Genomic DNA, 12563 nt, shown 5'->3' with positions numbered 1-12563 from the left:
CCAAGGGGAATATGTTCTGACGTGAGAGTTGAAGCAGACAGGACAGCTCTGTCCTCTGGCAGACATGTTGTCTATCAGTTTTAGAAGTGTTACTTTGGGCCGGGTACACTGTGCAACCGTGCAGTGTTGCTGGAGCATGTGTGTCTCAAAATGACGCACACGTACATATTATCTTACATACATATGTTTTAAATGGTTTGTCATGTAGATTCAATCTCCAGTTTGGAAGAAAGGTAGAAGCTATGAGTTTGTCGACTGTTGTATCCTTTTAACTACCAGGTGTCGCAAGCTGCCTCGTGCTCTGAAGGAGTGGCAGGCCTTTTTGGACCTGAAGAAAACAATTGATGAATTCAGTGAGTGCTGCCCACTGCTGGAGCTCATGACTAACAAGGCAATGATGTCGCGCCACTGGAAGAGAATTACTGAGGTCAGAGAAACAGGCCACTAAGATACCAGCGCATTTAGCAGTTATTTTAATTTAAAAGAGTTATTTGTAAGACCAACTGTTATACTTCCTTCATGGAATATATAATATGAAGAGGTGTTTTCTTGACATTTGGTATGAATAGACAACCTAGTTTCCATACTTTGACCAACAAATTTACCTGGTTTTGTGACCAGGTGACTGGGCAGACCTTTGAGGTGGAAACTGATACATTCAAGCTGCGCAACATTATGGAAGCTCCTCTGCTCAAGTATAAAGAGGAGATTGAGGTAAGAATGAATAGTAAGCTGTGTTATTCACGCCAAAATAGATATGAAAAGCACCTTTATTTATATAACCAATACAGTGGATGATAAATAAAATGATACCTTTTTAGTTTTGATCAGAGAGATATATACATATCCCAGTCAGTGTTGATTCTAATGCAAATTATACAAAGTTATTTTGGTTTGTTTGTAAACATTGCTTTCAGTTGTTTTAGAAGTATTGTACCTATAGCGTGAGGTAACAGAGTTGCAATATGCCTCAATGTCATTTTCACAATACAGTGAGTATCGAGCCTGTTACCAAATAGATGTGTTTAAGCTGTAACATAATTTTCATAGAGGCCATGAAATCAGCTGACTACATATTTTCTGTGATGATAAAAATCTAGCATGTCTTTATTGAGAGCTTGCTTGTATTTTATATGTATTTAGTCTATGTATGTGGAGCTTCAAAACATTGTTGATGATAATGGCGATAATGTAAATGAAAAAAGATGTTGAGTGATAATATTTATCGAAAATGATAAATGATGATGATTATGTTGATAAAGGTTGAATACTAATGAAATTTATTAATCCCCTTTCTACTTGAAACCTTGTGTAGTCATCACCTACATTTAACTCCAAAGTACATGTTTTTCTTCCTATGGTTTTGTACTGTATATACTTATGTACTAATGTCCTGGCAGGGCCAGTGAAAATGTTTATTTATAGCTCTTATGCCACTATCACTGGCTATGCAAATGTTTCAGCAAATTTGGGCACTTCTTATGCAGGATATCTGTATCAGTGCGGTGAAGGAACGGGATATTGAGCAGAAGCTGAAGCAGGTGATTGCTGAGTGGGACAACAAGAGTTTTACGTTTGCCAACTTTAAGACCCGTGGAGAGCTTCTGCTGAGAGGAGACAGCACATCAGACATCATTGCTAGCATGGAGGACAGCCTAATGATTTTGGGGTCTCTTATGAGCAACAGGTATGTCAACACTGAAGCTCATAATCAACAGCATTAGGATTTTAGGCGTGGTCGCCTTGTAGAATTCAAAGGAACCATACAAGCTGTCACTGTGTGTCGTATAATGTAAGGTTTACATGCTGATGTAACTTATTTCCCAGGTACAACACCCCATTTAAAGCCCAGATTCAGAAGTGGGTTCAGAATCTTTCCAACACCACTGATATCATCGAAAACTGGATGACCGTTCAGAACCTCTGGATCTACCTGGAGGCTGTGTTTGTGGGTGGAGACATTGCCAAACAGCTGCCTAAGGTAGATTGCGTCACAGTGAATTATTCACATTTTGATTCTCTAATGTAGTCTCTAATCCAGAGAGGTGATTGAAATGATATGGTTATCAGGCTTAAACTCTATCTTAAAACTAGATTCGAAATTATGTCCCATAAGCAAAAGTTTACATTACCATAGTATTTATCAAAAATTGATTGTATTGTATAATAACTGCCACAGTGTCCTTGAGGAATTAGTTTCCTATGTGAGTCTTGTATTTCCATTTTCAGTTACACTGTAGTTCATGATCCAATGTACAAAACAAATTGCTGATAATTCATGGTAGTGTTTAAAACCAACAACCAAGTAGATTTTTTCACAATGCAACTTGACTTTTAGCAAAAGCAAATAATAAAACCTCTGATAATGAGATGAATAATCAACTCAACCTTTTTTAGGAAGCAAAGCGTTTCTCTAACATCGACAAATCATGGGTGAAGATTATGATGCGAGCGCACGAGATGCCTAATGTCATACAGTCATGTGTGGGTGATGAGACCATGGGACAGCTGCTTCCTCACCTCCTTGAACAGCTGGAGATCTGCCAGAAGTCACTTACAGGGTGAGTATGAAGTTCTGAAATTGCTATTAAATCACAGGTCAAATCAATATGATTTAGTATGAGTATTTCAAACATTATTCAAAAGGTAGTACTTTTGAAAACTGTAATAACAAATAGATTTATTCTAAGTGTTGTGCTGCTAGCTGTTGTACATACTGTATGTCTGGCTTGTGTTTTTTTTTTTTGTCTTTTTTTTTTTTCAAACAAGCTGCTTTGAGACAAATTATTGTTGGTAACATTTTTTTTATTGTGCTGTCAAACAGCTATTTGGAGAAAAAGCGTCTACTGTTTCCTCGTTTCTTCTTTGTCTCTGACCCTGCACTGCTGGAGATCCTGGGCCAGGCCTCTGACTCCCACACCATCCAGGCCCACCTTCTCAATGTTTTTGACAACATCAAATGTGTCCGATTCCATGACAAGGTAAATTTTTTCATGTAGTTGCTTACAGTGTTTCATTGTGTGTATAACACATTTGGCCTTTTAACAGGTCAGTGTCACAGAACAATGGGATTTTTTTGCAGAACTGAAAGGTCTGAAAAGCAAAACGATTGCAGCACACAGAATAAAATACAATACAGGGAAATAAAATTGAATTGACTAATCAAAATAGTGTAGAATAGGAAAATATATATACATATTTCATCATATTCTCTCCTTACTTCACAAGTGATAGAGACTAATCAATCTGTATTTGTAATCAATAAAACATCTTTCCCAGATATACGACCGTATTCTGGCTGTATCATCCCGGGAGGGGGAGACAGTGGAACTGGAGCATCCTGTCACAGCAGAGGGGAATGTAGAGGTTTGGCTCAATGCTCTGCTGAGGGAATCCCGGAGGTCTTTGCACTTGGTGATCCGACAGGCTTCCCTGACTATCCAAGACTCTGGCTTCCAGCTCATCGACTTTTTAAACTCTTTCCCTGCTCAGGTAGGTCACTGTTGAATTCAAATCACTAGTCCACTCGCATTTAAAAAAATGAGTCATACTCTGTGGTTGTTGACCAAGGACTGTGACCTGAGAAGAAAACATTTTGGAAACATGAAGAAAAAAAACATGAAGGGGGAAAAAATATATATTATATTATATTATATTATATTATATTATATTATATTATATTATATTATATTATATTATATTATATTATATTATATTATATTATATTATATTATATTATATTATATTATATTATATTATATTATATTCAGAGAGATATCCCACCAACATTATGAAGCTAGCAAATTAACTTTCCAAAACCATTTATTGTCCTTAACTCATTTCCTGTATTCTCTGCTGTGATTTGGAATTTAAGGAAGTACAATACAGTTTTTATGGATCGCTCAACAAAGCAGTGATTACAGTTTGAAGTTCTTCAATACATTGGATCATCACGCAATGATGTGATTACCTAATATTCATGTTTTTGATCCAGGTGGGCTTGCTAGGTATTCAGATGATATGGACAAGGGACTCTGAGGAGGCACTGACCAACAGCCGATATGATCGCCGCATTATGGCTAAAACCAACCAGCTTTTCCTGGACCTGCTCAACACGCTCATTGACATGACCACAAGAGACCTGGGGGCTGTGGAGAGGACCAAGTATGAGACCCTCATCACCATCCATGTCCACCAGAGGGACATATTTGATGATCTGGTGAGTATGTTGTTGAGCATTCAGTAGTACTTAATCTTATGTATGAATTTACATTGGACCATACAGGCAAGCTCAAGATAGCTCTCATTTTGTTGAACTGCATTTGATATTGTGGCACCTTAGGGCTGGGGTGCAAGAATAGCAAAAGGTGTTTTCTGCAGAAAGTCAATTCTATCTGATTAAACTCTTAAAAGCTTTTTTTAATGGCAGCCAGTGATATATAGACCTAGAGAAAGTGCTGTCTTTAAAGTCTCCCCTCCAGACACAGTAAATTGCATTGCTGGTCTCCAAGGTGAATAGAACAGGTGTGAAGTAACTTTATTTGGATGTTTTTTTGAATCATTATTATTTAATCTCCTCGTAGCTGTGCTCAATTATTCTCCTCCTGTCTTCTTTCACACAAATGTTACTCTTGTCCTGCCCATTTTTTCCAAACATCTTTTTGCTGTCCTCTTCACCTCACTTCCCTCTCCTCCTGTAATGTCTCCTGTTGCCCCTCTTCTATCCCATCCTCCCCTCCTTCCTCCTTTTTCTCTCTCTTAATTTCATCTCTGTACTCATCACCCTCCTTATTCTGCCACCTCTTTTCACTGTACTTTATATATTCATTTTACTGATCTCCTTGACTTGCCTCTTTCCTCCCCTCTCCTTTTCCATCCTTATGCCTCATATTCATCTCATGGCCTCTCACCTCTTTTCTCTCATCCTCCCCTTACCTGCCTCTCCACTTCTCTCTTCCTGTGACCTTCCTCTCACCTAATGCCCCCTCATGTAATCTGCCCTTCCACCTCTCCTTCCTTCTCTCTTCCTGCTTTTATCTCTCACCTCACATCACCTCCTGAATGGTGCCCTTCAATTTACTATTATTTACTTGCCATCTTCTCTCTCCCTCTTCTCTCCATCCTTTTATCTTTATCGTCTTCTCTCTCCTCCTGTCTCTCTCCTCTCTTTCCCTTTTCTATTCTCATCACTTCTTCCCTCCTCCTCTCTGTTGTCCTAACTCTTATTCCCCTCAGTGTCGACTGCATGTCAAAAGCCCCAACGACTTTGAGTGGCTGAAGCAGTGCCGTTTCTACTTCAATGAGGACTCCGACAAGATGATCATCAACATCACAGACGTCCGATTTGTCTACCAGAATGAATTCCTGGGCTGCACCGAAAGGCTTGTCATTACACCGTTGACTGACAGGTAGAGGGCCATACATGAGGGCGCACACACATATTCACTCTCATAAAGGCAGAAATAAAATGGTAAGAATGTTCTTTTAATTGTACTGAGCAGCAAGCAATCTCAAATGATAAACACACACAAATGAATATTTTTTACATTTAAAAAATAGAAAACAATTGTCTAACTGCTTGTGTTACACAGTTTGAAAAAAAGACAACACAAGCCGGGATTAAATGCACAGTCTCATTTAAAAAAAAAAAAAAAAAAGTCATCGATTATGTAATGACCTGTTACTGTATGTGCTGCAGCTCATACACATAGCAGCCATTCAGAATGAGTGACAGGGACTCAATAACTTGTTCTTTGTCGTGATGCAGGCAACACTATTCATTACATTTTTTAATAGATCTGAAGAAAAGAGGCAAATGCTCAGAGCAGCCGCAAGGTATTGTATGAAACTGCTCAAGGTACATGCTATTATCTCTGTGATGCAGTAGAAATTGTCACTATTCCATCAGTTCAAATTCAGTGGGCCACAGTTTCAAAGGCTGACCAATGACAATTTGAGGAGCAGAGAGATGGGAAAAGAGCTGTGGAACTGGGAAGAGAGAGAATTAGAAAGGAGGAGTAGGCACTCTTGCATCACCTCTGTCACTGACAGAAGATTTGACTGACAGAGAGAGAAAAAGAGAATCAGACAGAGTGAGGGAGGCAGAAGACCACCGACAGCCATTGTCAGACATACAGACACAGAGAGGGAAATATGAGAAGAGACAGAGTAAAAAGATTAGGAGAGACAAGGATAAGGAGATGAGAAGGGACAGCAGCGGGGAGGGAGCTACCAGCAGACATCAGATAGGAGCTGTCCAAAGAAGTGGCATGCTGGCCTTATGGCTGAGGGCACCAAGACAGCCCTGATTTCCTTACTGCCTTCTTTGCCTGCCTAAAAGACTGATTCCTTCATTTCGTTTAGTATGTATTTTTGCTGCTTTCCTTTCTATCACTTACGGCCTTTACTCTTTCTCTTTCACATTCTCTGTCCTTCATTCTCTCTTCCACTGCATCAGGTCTTAAAATGAGTAAAGCAGGAACTGGTATCACATGGAAACAGGAGCAATGATGATTAGAAAAATCAGTTGAGATTTTTTTTTAATAGCAGTAGTGTGATTTGTTCCATATTCTCTGAAGGACACAAAAATTGTTGTGTGCACAATATTACCATGATTTTTGAGTAAATGCTATCCATGTATTGAAAAGGGAGCCCATCTTTAGTCGGAGGCCAGGGTCAGGTCTCAGTGTCAGTCACCTTCTGTGCTGAAGGGTCTTTGAGCAAGACACTGTTGTTGTTTTCAGGGGGCAGCATTCTCTTGCTGTGCCTGACTTCCAGCCTCCCTGTGGAGAATCGTATCACATTAGTATTATTGTGTAATAAATTGAATGTGAGGGAATGAAAACTGTTTTATGAGAAAGGAAATTCTTATTCTTATTTATGCCTTTTTTTAAATCGAAGCATGTGTGTGTGTCTGTTTGCTCAGGTGCTACATCACTTTAGCCCAGGCTCTCGGTATGAGTATGGGTGGAGCCCCTGCTGGTCCGGCAGGAACAGGTAGGACCGTAAAATGTTTTAAAATACAGGTTTTTTTTGTTTGTTTTGTTTTCGTTTTTTAACTTAGTAAGGCGGGTATATATATACATGACACTATCAGTATACAGTTTAATAAATGATGGAACTGAACACTTAGGTCTTGCATACACAGCATGTCACTAGTGTGGTAGTAGTATGCTGTAATTAAATGAACAAGAACCTGTCATAGTGATTAAAAAAATGCACATACTGCATCTGTTTCTCTCTACCAGTGGTCATTTCCCTTGTTATATTAGAGCACTGATTTCTAACCTGGGGTTTGGGACCTCTCCAAGAGGTTCCAAGATCAATCTCAAGTGTTGTCAAATGGTTAATTCAACAGGAAAGAATAAAAAATATTGTCCTTTGACACAATTTTAGGCTACTTTTTTCTAAATTTTGTTCTTACCTTTTTTTGTTTGTTATCTTGTATTTTCCTGAAATAGATAGTTTTACTTTTTTGACTCCAATCAGACCATTAGATAATTCAGATAATTATCCAAATGAACAATCAGCAGTTTAAAGGGCGGAATCCCTCTTTCCCGAACTCATACATACTAAATTCGACTTGTGAAGAGGGGTCGCAAGTCGATACTGCTACATTTTAAGGGATCACAGACCAAAAATGTCGGGAACCACAAGATTAGAAAGTTACTTTTAGTAGGAGTTTTGAGTGTGAGAATTCATGTCCCTTTCTGTCAGAATATAAACAGATGCATAACATTTTAGGATGTGAAAAATGTACCCTTTGTTATTAGGTAAGACAGAGACCACCAAAGATATGGGTCGCTGTCTGGGAAAGTATGTTGTGGTCTTCAACTGTTCTGACCAGATGGACTTCAGAGGCTTGGGAAGAATATTCAAAGGTAAAAGTCACAAAGCAAATTGGTGCTATTATGTTATGCAAATATGTTATTTTATTGCAGATAAAGCAGCAGGAGAAAAAGCATAGGGATAGAGCCTTAAAACAGTTAAAAGGTTTGTGCGCAGCTTGAGAGGTGTGGCTGTATGACTGATGAGGGCCACAGATGGTGCGTTTTTTTTTTTTTTTAAATGAATCGTAACTAGAAAAGGAAGAGACAAATATGCATGTTGAATATTTTAGAGTTATATATTTAATTCATTTGTATCAGTGTGACCATAAAATTGCATGTGTCTGATTCCCAGGTTTGGCTCAGTCTGGTTCATGGGGCTGTTTTGACGAGTTCAACCGCATTGACCTCCCAGTTTTGTCTGTGGCGGCCCAGCAGATCGCGATAGTTCTCACCTGCAAGAAGGAACGTCGCAAAAACTTTGTCTTCACTGATGGAGATAATGTGGATATGAACCCTGAGTTTGGCATCTTCCTTACCATGGTCAGTGGCACAACACTGCTATAATGAATTGCTGTACTATGTTAGGTTGTCTGTTGTAGAAAATTGTAGCTAACATTGAAGCTGGGTTATAAACCTGGGTACATGCACCTGTGTGCACAAAGCTACCTGGACATCGGAAGAACCTCTAGTTTTAATTGCTGGATGTACAACATGAAGAATTTGGTCTTGTTATGTAGACAGCATGCAATATACTACAAAATAATACAATTTTTATAAGATTTAATGTGTAGCTAAAGCTAAATGGAATCGACCTGGACCATGTCTGACTTGACAAGCCAGGTTGTACAATATTAAACAACAGGAGTCTGCCTCTTAATAGTAATGTTAGCCAGTGTTCATTACTGTGCTCCTCATACAGTGATAGTTAGACCACTTGATCTCCTTGGCACAGTTGCTATCCCAAAGCAAGTTATTAAACAGTGGAATAAATCTCCTGTGTGGGAAGAGGGGTCAGAGATGATTCCTCTTTTCTTCTTTTCTTTTCTTTTTTTTTTTTAACTCTGTGCATGTGTGTGTTTGTGGGTGTGCATTAGGGGGGCGTACTATATTTGTGGGGTTCAATGGCTTTGTGGGGACCAAAATGCTGACAGCCAAAAGTTGCTTGAGGGTTTAGAGTTGGTTTTAGATTTAAGGTTAGGATTAGGTTAGGGTTAAGGTAACGGCTGGGGTTAGGCTTTCAGTTGTAATGGAAAGGGGCTAGGGAATGCATTATGTCAGTGACAAATATACTAAAACAAGGATGTGTGTGTCTGTGTTTGTGAGAGTGAGTGAGAGAGAGGGAGAGAGAGACTCCGCGCACATGCGTATATGCAGAGGAGGGCCTGAGCTGTGTCCAGAGGGATTTAACTAGCTGAAGGATAGTGTTTGCTATGAACTTTAATGATGTTGCAGAATTAACTTAAGATTTTGTGTAACTTGTCGTTTTTTGTGAACAGCCATCATGAGTAAATACAAAGACACCCTACAGGCAGTGTGCATCTTTATGTTGTAAATTGTAGAAATTGCATACACTTGCCTTTTTGTATTTTTTTGATGTATCATTTGAAACAGTATCATTTGAGATCTAAATGTTCAATGTGATACAATATGCAATATTACATTTCCTTATGTTCATAAAAGTTGATCCTATTTTGACCCCTTTTAAAACTTATTTTCTCCTTGTTCTTTTTCTCTATAATCAGAACCCAGGTTATGCAGGTCGCCAGGAGCTTCCTGAGAACCTGAAGATCAACTTCCGCTCTGTGGCCATGATGGTTCCTGACCGTCAGATCATTATTAGGGTAAAACTGGCGAGTTGTGGGTTTATAGACAACATGGAACTGGCCCGCAAGTTCTTCACTCTTTACAAGCTGTGTGAGGAGCAACTCTCCAAACAGGTAAAAAAAAAAAGAGAGGATGAGATCTCGGTGCAAAATGTGACACTTCTCTTCTTATTTCACATCATTATAAAATTTATGCTTTAAATTCTATCAGACTTTTACATTTTAAAACTATACTTTTGCTTTTGGTATCTTCTTATCAACCTTTTTCATCTATATACAGTATTTCAAGTGCTTCACTTATACTATTGGGTGAAATGCACCAGACACAGTGCAAAGGCACAACAAGGCCAAAAATACTGAATATTGAGAAAAGAAGAATCTTTACACTTATATCAATTGCAAGTATTTAATGATAAAGCCAAGCTTTAATCCTTCAAGAGAATCCCAGGGCTCGCAATGCCTTCAGATGGAGCACACCTATTCTTTGACGAATGCTAAGGTTTTTAAGTCACTATTTGTGCCTAAAGTAGAAAGCATTACAATGTTCTAGTCTGTGACTCATTCATTTTTTTTAATCACCTGCATTATTATTTAATGTGCTGTGAGTATTACTGAAATACTGTGTTTAAATGCTTGTTACAGAGGCTTGTAGCCAAAACAGAATAGAGAAAAGGTTGGTTTGCAAACTCATAAGGATAAATCCGTGATATCAAAGTAAATCTAAAATGTTATAGGTTCACTATGACTTTGGCCTACGGAACATCCTGTCAGTGCTGCGAACACTAGGAGCAGCCAAGCGGGCCAACCCCAGTGACACAGAGTCCACCATCGTCATGAGGGTCCTCAGGGACATGAATCTCTCCAAATTGGTAAGTCTAGAATAGAATAAAATTGAGCATCCAATAGATAATATTATTATATCACAAAAGGAATAGAACAATCTAGCAAATTTGTTTTGAAACATTCTCATGTGCAGATAATTTGATAATAGCAGATAATAGCAAAAAAGAGTAAATGCTTGATTTGATAACACATAAAATAATCATAACAGACCAGACAGGAATATCGATATCATCAGATAGATTTAAGATTAATTATTCCCTTCTTTTTTTGTGTGGGTTTTTGCTGACTTGGGTCAATGTGTATGCATTTATTGTGTGTGTTAGATCGATGAAGATGAGCCGCTCTTCCTGAGCTTGATTGAGGACCTCTTCCCAGACATCCAACTTGATAAAGCTGGCTACCCTGAACTAGAGGCTGCCATCGACAAACAGGTAGGAGGGAGTGAGGGATGAGTTTGTCTAGGTTTGCAAGGGAGAGTGAAATGGCAGAGAAATACAGTGGGATAGAGGGATGGAGGAATACAAGGAGAATGAAAAAGGAGAGTAAAAATTAAAGAGAGGTTAACAGAGAGAAATGAAGGGTCTGAGTAAAATTGGGCGAAAGACTAATAGACTGTTAGACCGTTGTATCTTTCATGTCACTCTTAAACGACTCAAGACATAGCACCCAAAAGGATGCAAATGGTGTCATTTACCATTTGTCAAGGACCTAACCTAAGTAACTGTGGCAAACACTGTGCAGAGAAAAAACAAATTGTCAGGTGTATGCCTCTTGTTGCATTATGTGCCTTCATCCCTGCAATAATGTACGCTCGTCTATGTATCTCTGCACGTATCTCATTTAAATGTGTATGAACCTGAATGTGATTCTGTCAGTACAGTACAATATGCTTTCCAGTATCATTCCAGACCACGTCACTGTACATTTAATACTAACAAACATGCCTGGTATGGAAAATAAATAGAACTGCAGATGTGTATACTATAATTTTGCTCCCTCAGGTTGAGGACGCAGGTCTGATCAGTCACCCTCCCTGGAAGCTAAAGGTCATCCAGCTGTTTGAGACTCAGAGGGTCCGACATGGCATGATGGCCCTTGGGCCCAGTGGGGCCGGAAAGACTACTTGTATACACACATTGATGAGAGCTATGACAGGTAGGATTTCGTGCATGTTTTTGGGATGTACAGTACTGTGCAAATGTTTTAGGCACTTTATATGTTTAAATTCTTATCCATAATGCAGTACCATCAGGGAGGCATCTGACTGGTCACAGATTCATTCTGCAGCATGAGACACTGATCCCAAACTTAGAGCCAGAGTGAACTATCTTCAGAGACAAGAACATCAAGTAGTCTATAACAGATGATACGGCCCCCACAGAGCCGAGAAAGAGTATCACCTCACAAATCATTGTGCAAGTCATTGTTTTTCGTGTGCATCTTTGTGTTTTAATACATTTAGATATACTTGCCTTGCAAATGTAGGAGTTTATGTCTCTCAATGTGTTTCTTCTCCCAGAGTGTGGTCAGCCGCACAGAGAGATGCGCATGAACCCCAAAGCAATTACAGCCCCTCAGATGTTCGGTCGACTGGATGTGGCCACAAATGACTGGACTGATGGCATCTTCTCTACGCTTTGGAGGAAAACGCTGAGAGCAAAGAAAGGTCATAAAAGTTTTTTACTCAATATTGGTTTCATTCTTGGGGCTGAGATGAGATGACATGTCTGTAATGAAGACTGAAATAAGTGATTACAAATTACCATTTGTACCACCAGTTTTCTAACCAATCTAAATTAAACCATATTTTGTGTAAATTAGAGAATGCTTAATCTTTAAAAATGTTTTGTGAGCATTTCTTCACAACAGCATCGTCTTTCCTAAGTTAATATAAGAGAGAGAGATAAAATATGAGTTGAGAAATAAATCCTCAAATGATTCATTAGTACTCCTGCTAACCTAGGATTTTATTCTCTTTTTTCTTTGAAAACTTTGGGAAGACCAGTTTATTCCATTGCAGAGAAGTTTAAATATCTTGGGACATCCTTGCATCCATAGTTCAAAGCAG

The 12563-nt window shown here is 38.8% G+C and overlaps 1 protein-coding gene across 1 annotated transcript in view; it reads left to right on the top strand.

Annotated features, from left to right (window-relative positions):
• The window catches only part of dnah5 (dynein, axonemal, heavy chain 5), a 100732-nt gene that overhangs the window by 26517 nt on the left and 61652 nt on the right, over positions 1 to 12563 (top strand). Inside the window, exons 31-47 of the mRNA XM_040117368.1 lie at positions 280 to 427; positions 622 to 714; positions 1488 to 1687; positions 1828 to 1981; positions 2398 to 2561; positions 2825 to 2981; positions 3280 to 3492; positions 3995 to 4219; positions 5236 to 5408; positions 6926 to 6996; positions 7773 to 7880; positions 8182 to 8369; positions 9572 to 9766; positions 10387 to 10521; positions 10819 to 10926; positions 11497 to 11650; positions 12015 to 12161. Coding sequence (XP_039973302.1) covers positions 280 to 427; positions 622 to 714; positions 1488 to 1687; positions 1828 to 1981; positions 2398 to 2561; positions 2825 to 2981; positions 3280 to 3492; positions 3995 to 4219; positions 5236 to 5408; positions 6926 to 6996; positions 7773 to 7880; positions 8182 to 8369; positions 9572 to 9766; positions 10387 to 10521; positions 10819 to 10926; positions 11497 to 11650; positions 12015 to 12161 — 2633 coding nt within the window. The remainder of the gene's footprint in view (positions 1 to 279; positions 428 to 621; positions 715 to 1487; positions 1688 to 1827; positions 1982 to 2397; positions 2562 to 2824; positions 2982 to 3279; positions 3493 to 3994; positions 4220 to 5235; positions 5409 to 6925; positions 6997 to 7772; positions 7881 to 8181; positions 8370 to 9571; positions 9767 to 10386; positions 10522 to 10818; positions 10927 to 11496; positions 11651 to 12014; positions 12162 to 12563) is intronic.

The sequence above is a fragment of the Xiphias gladius genome, chromosome 22, assembly GCF_016859285.1.
Source record: "Xiphias gladius isolate SHS-SW01 ecotype Sanya breed wild chromosome 22, ASM1685928v1, whole genome shotgun sequence".
Lineage (NCBI taxonomy): Eukaryota > Metazoa > Chordata > Actinopteri > Istiophoriformes > Xiphiidae > Xiphias > Xiphias gladius.
Note: the sequence above shows the minus strand (reverse complement) of the source record. Positions and strands in the feature narration are given on the sequence as shown.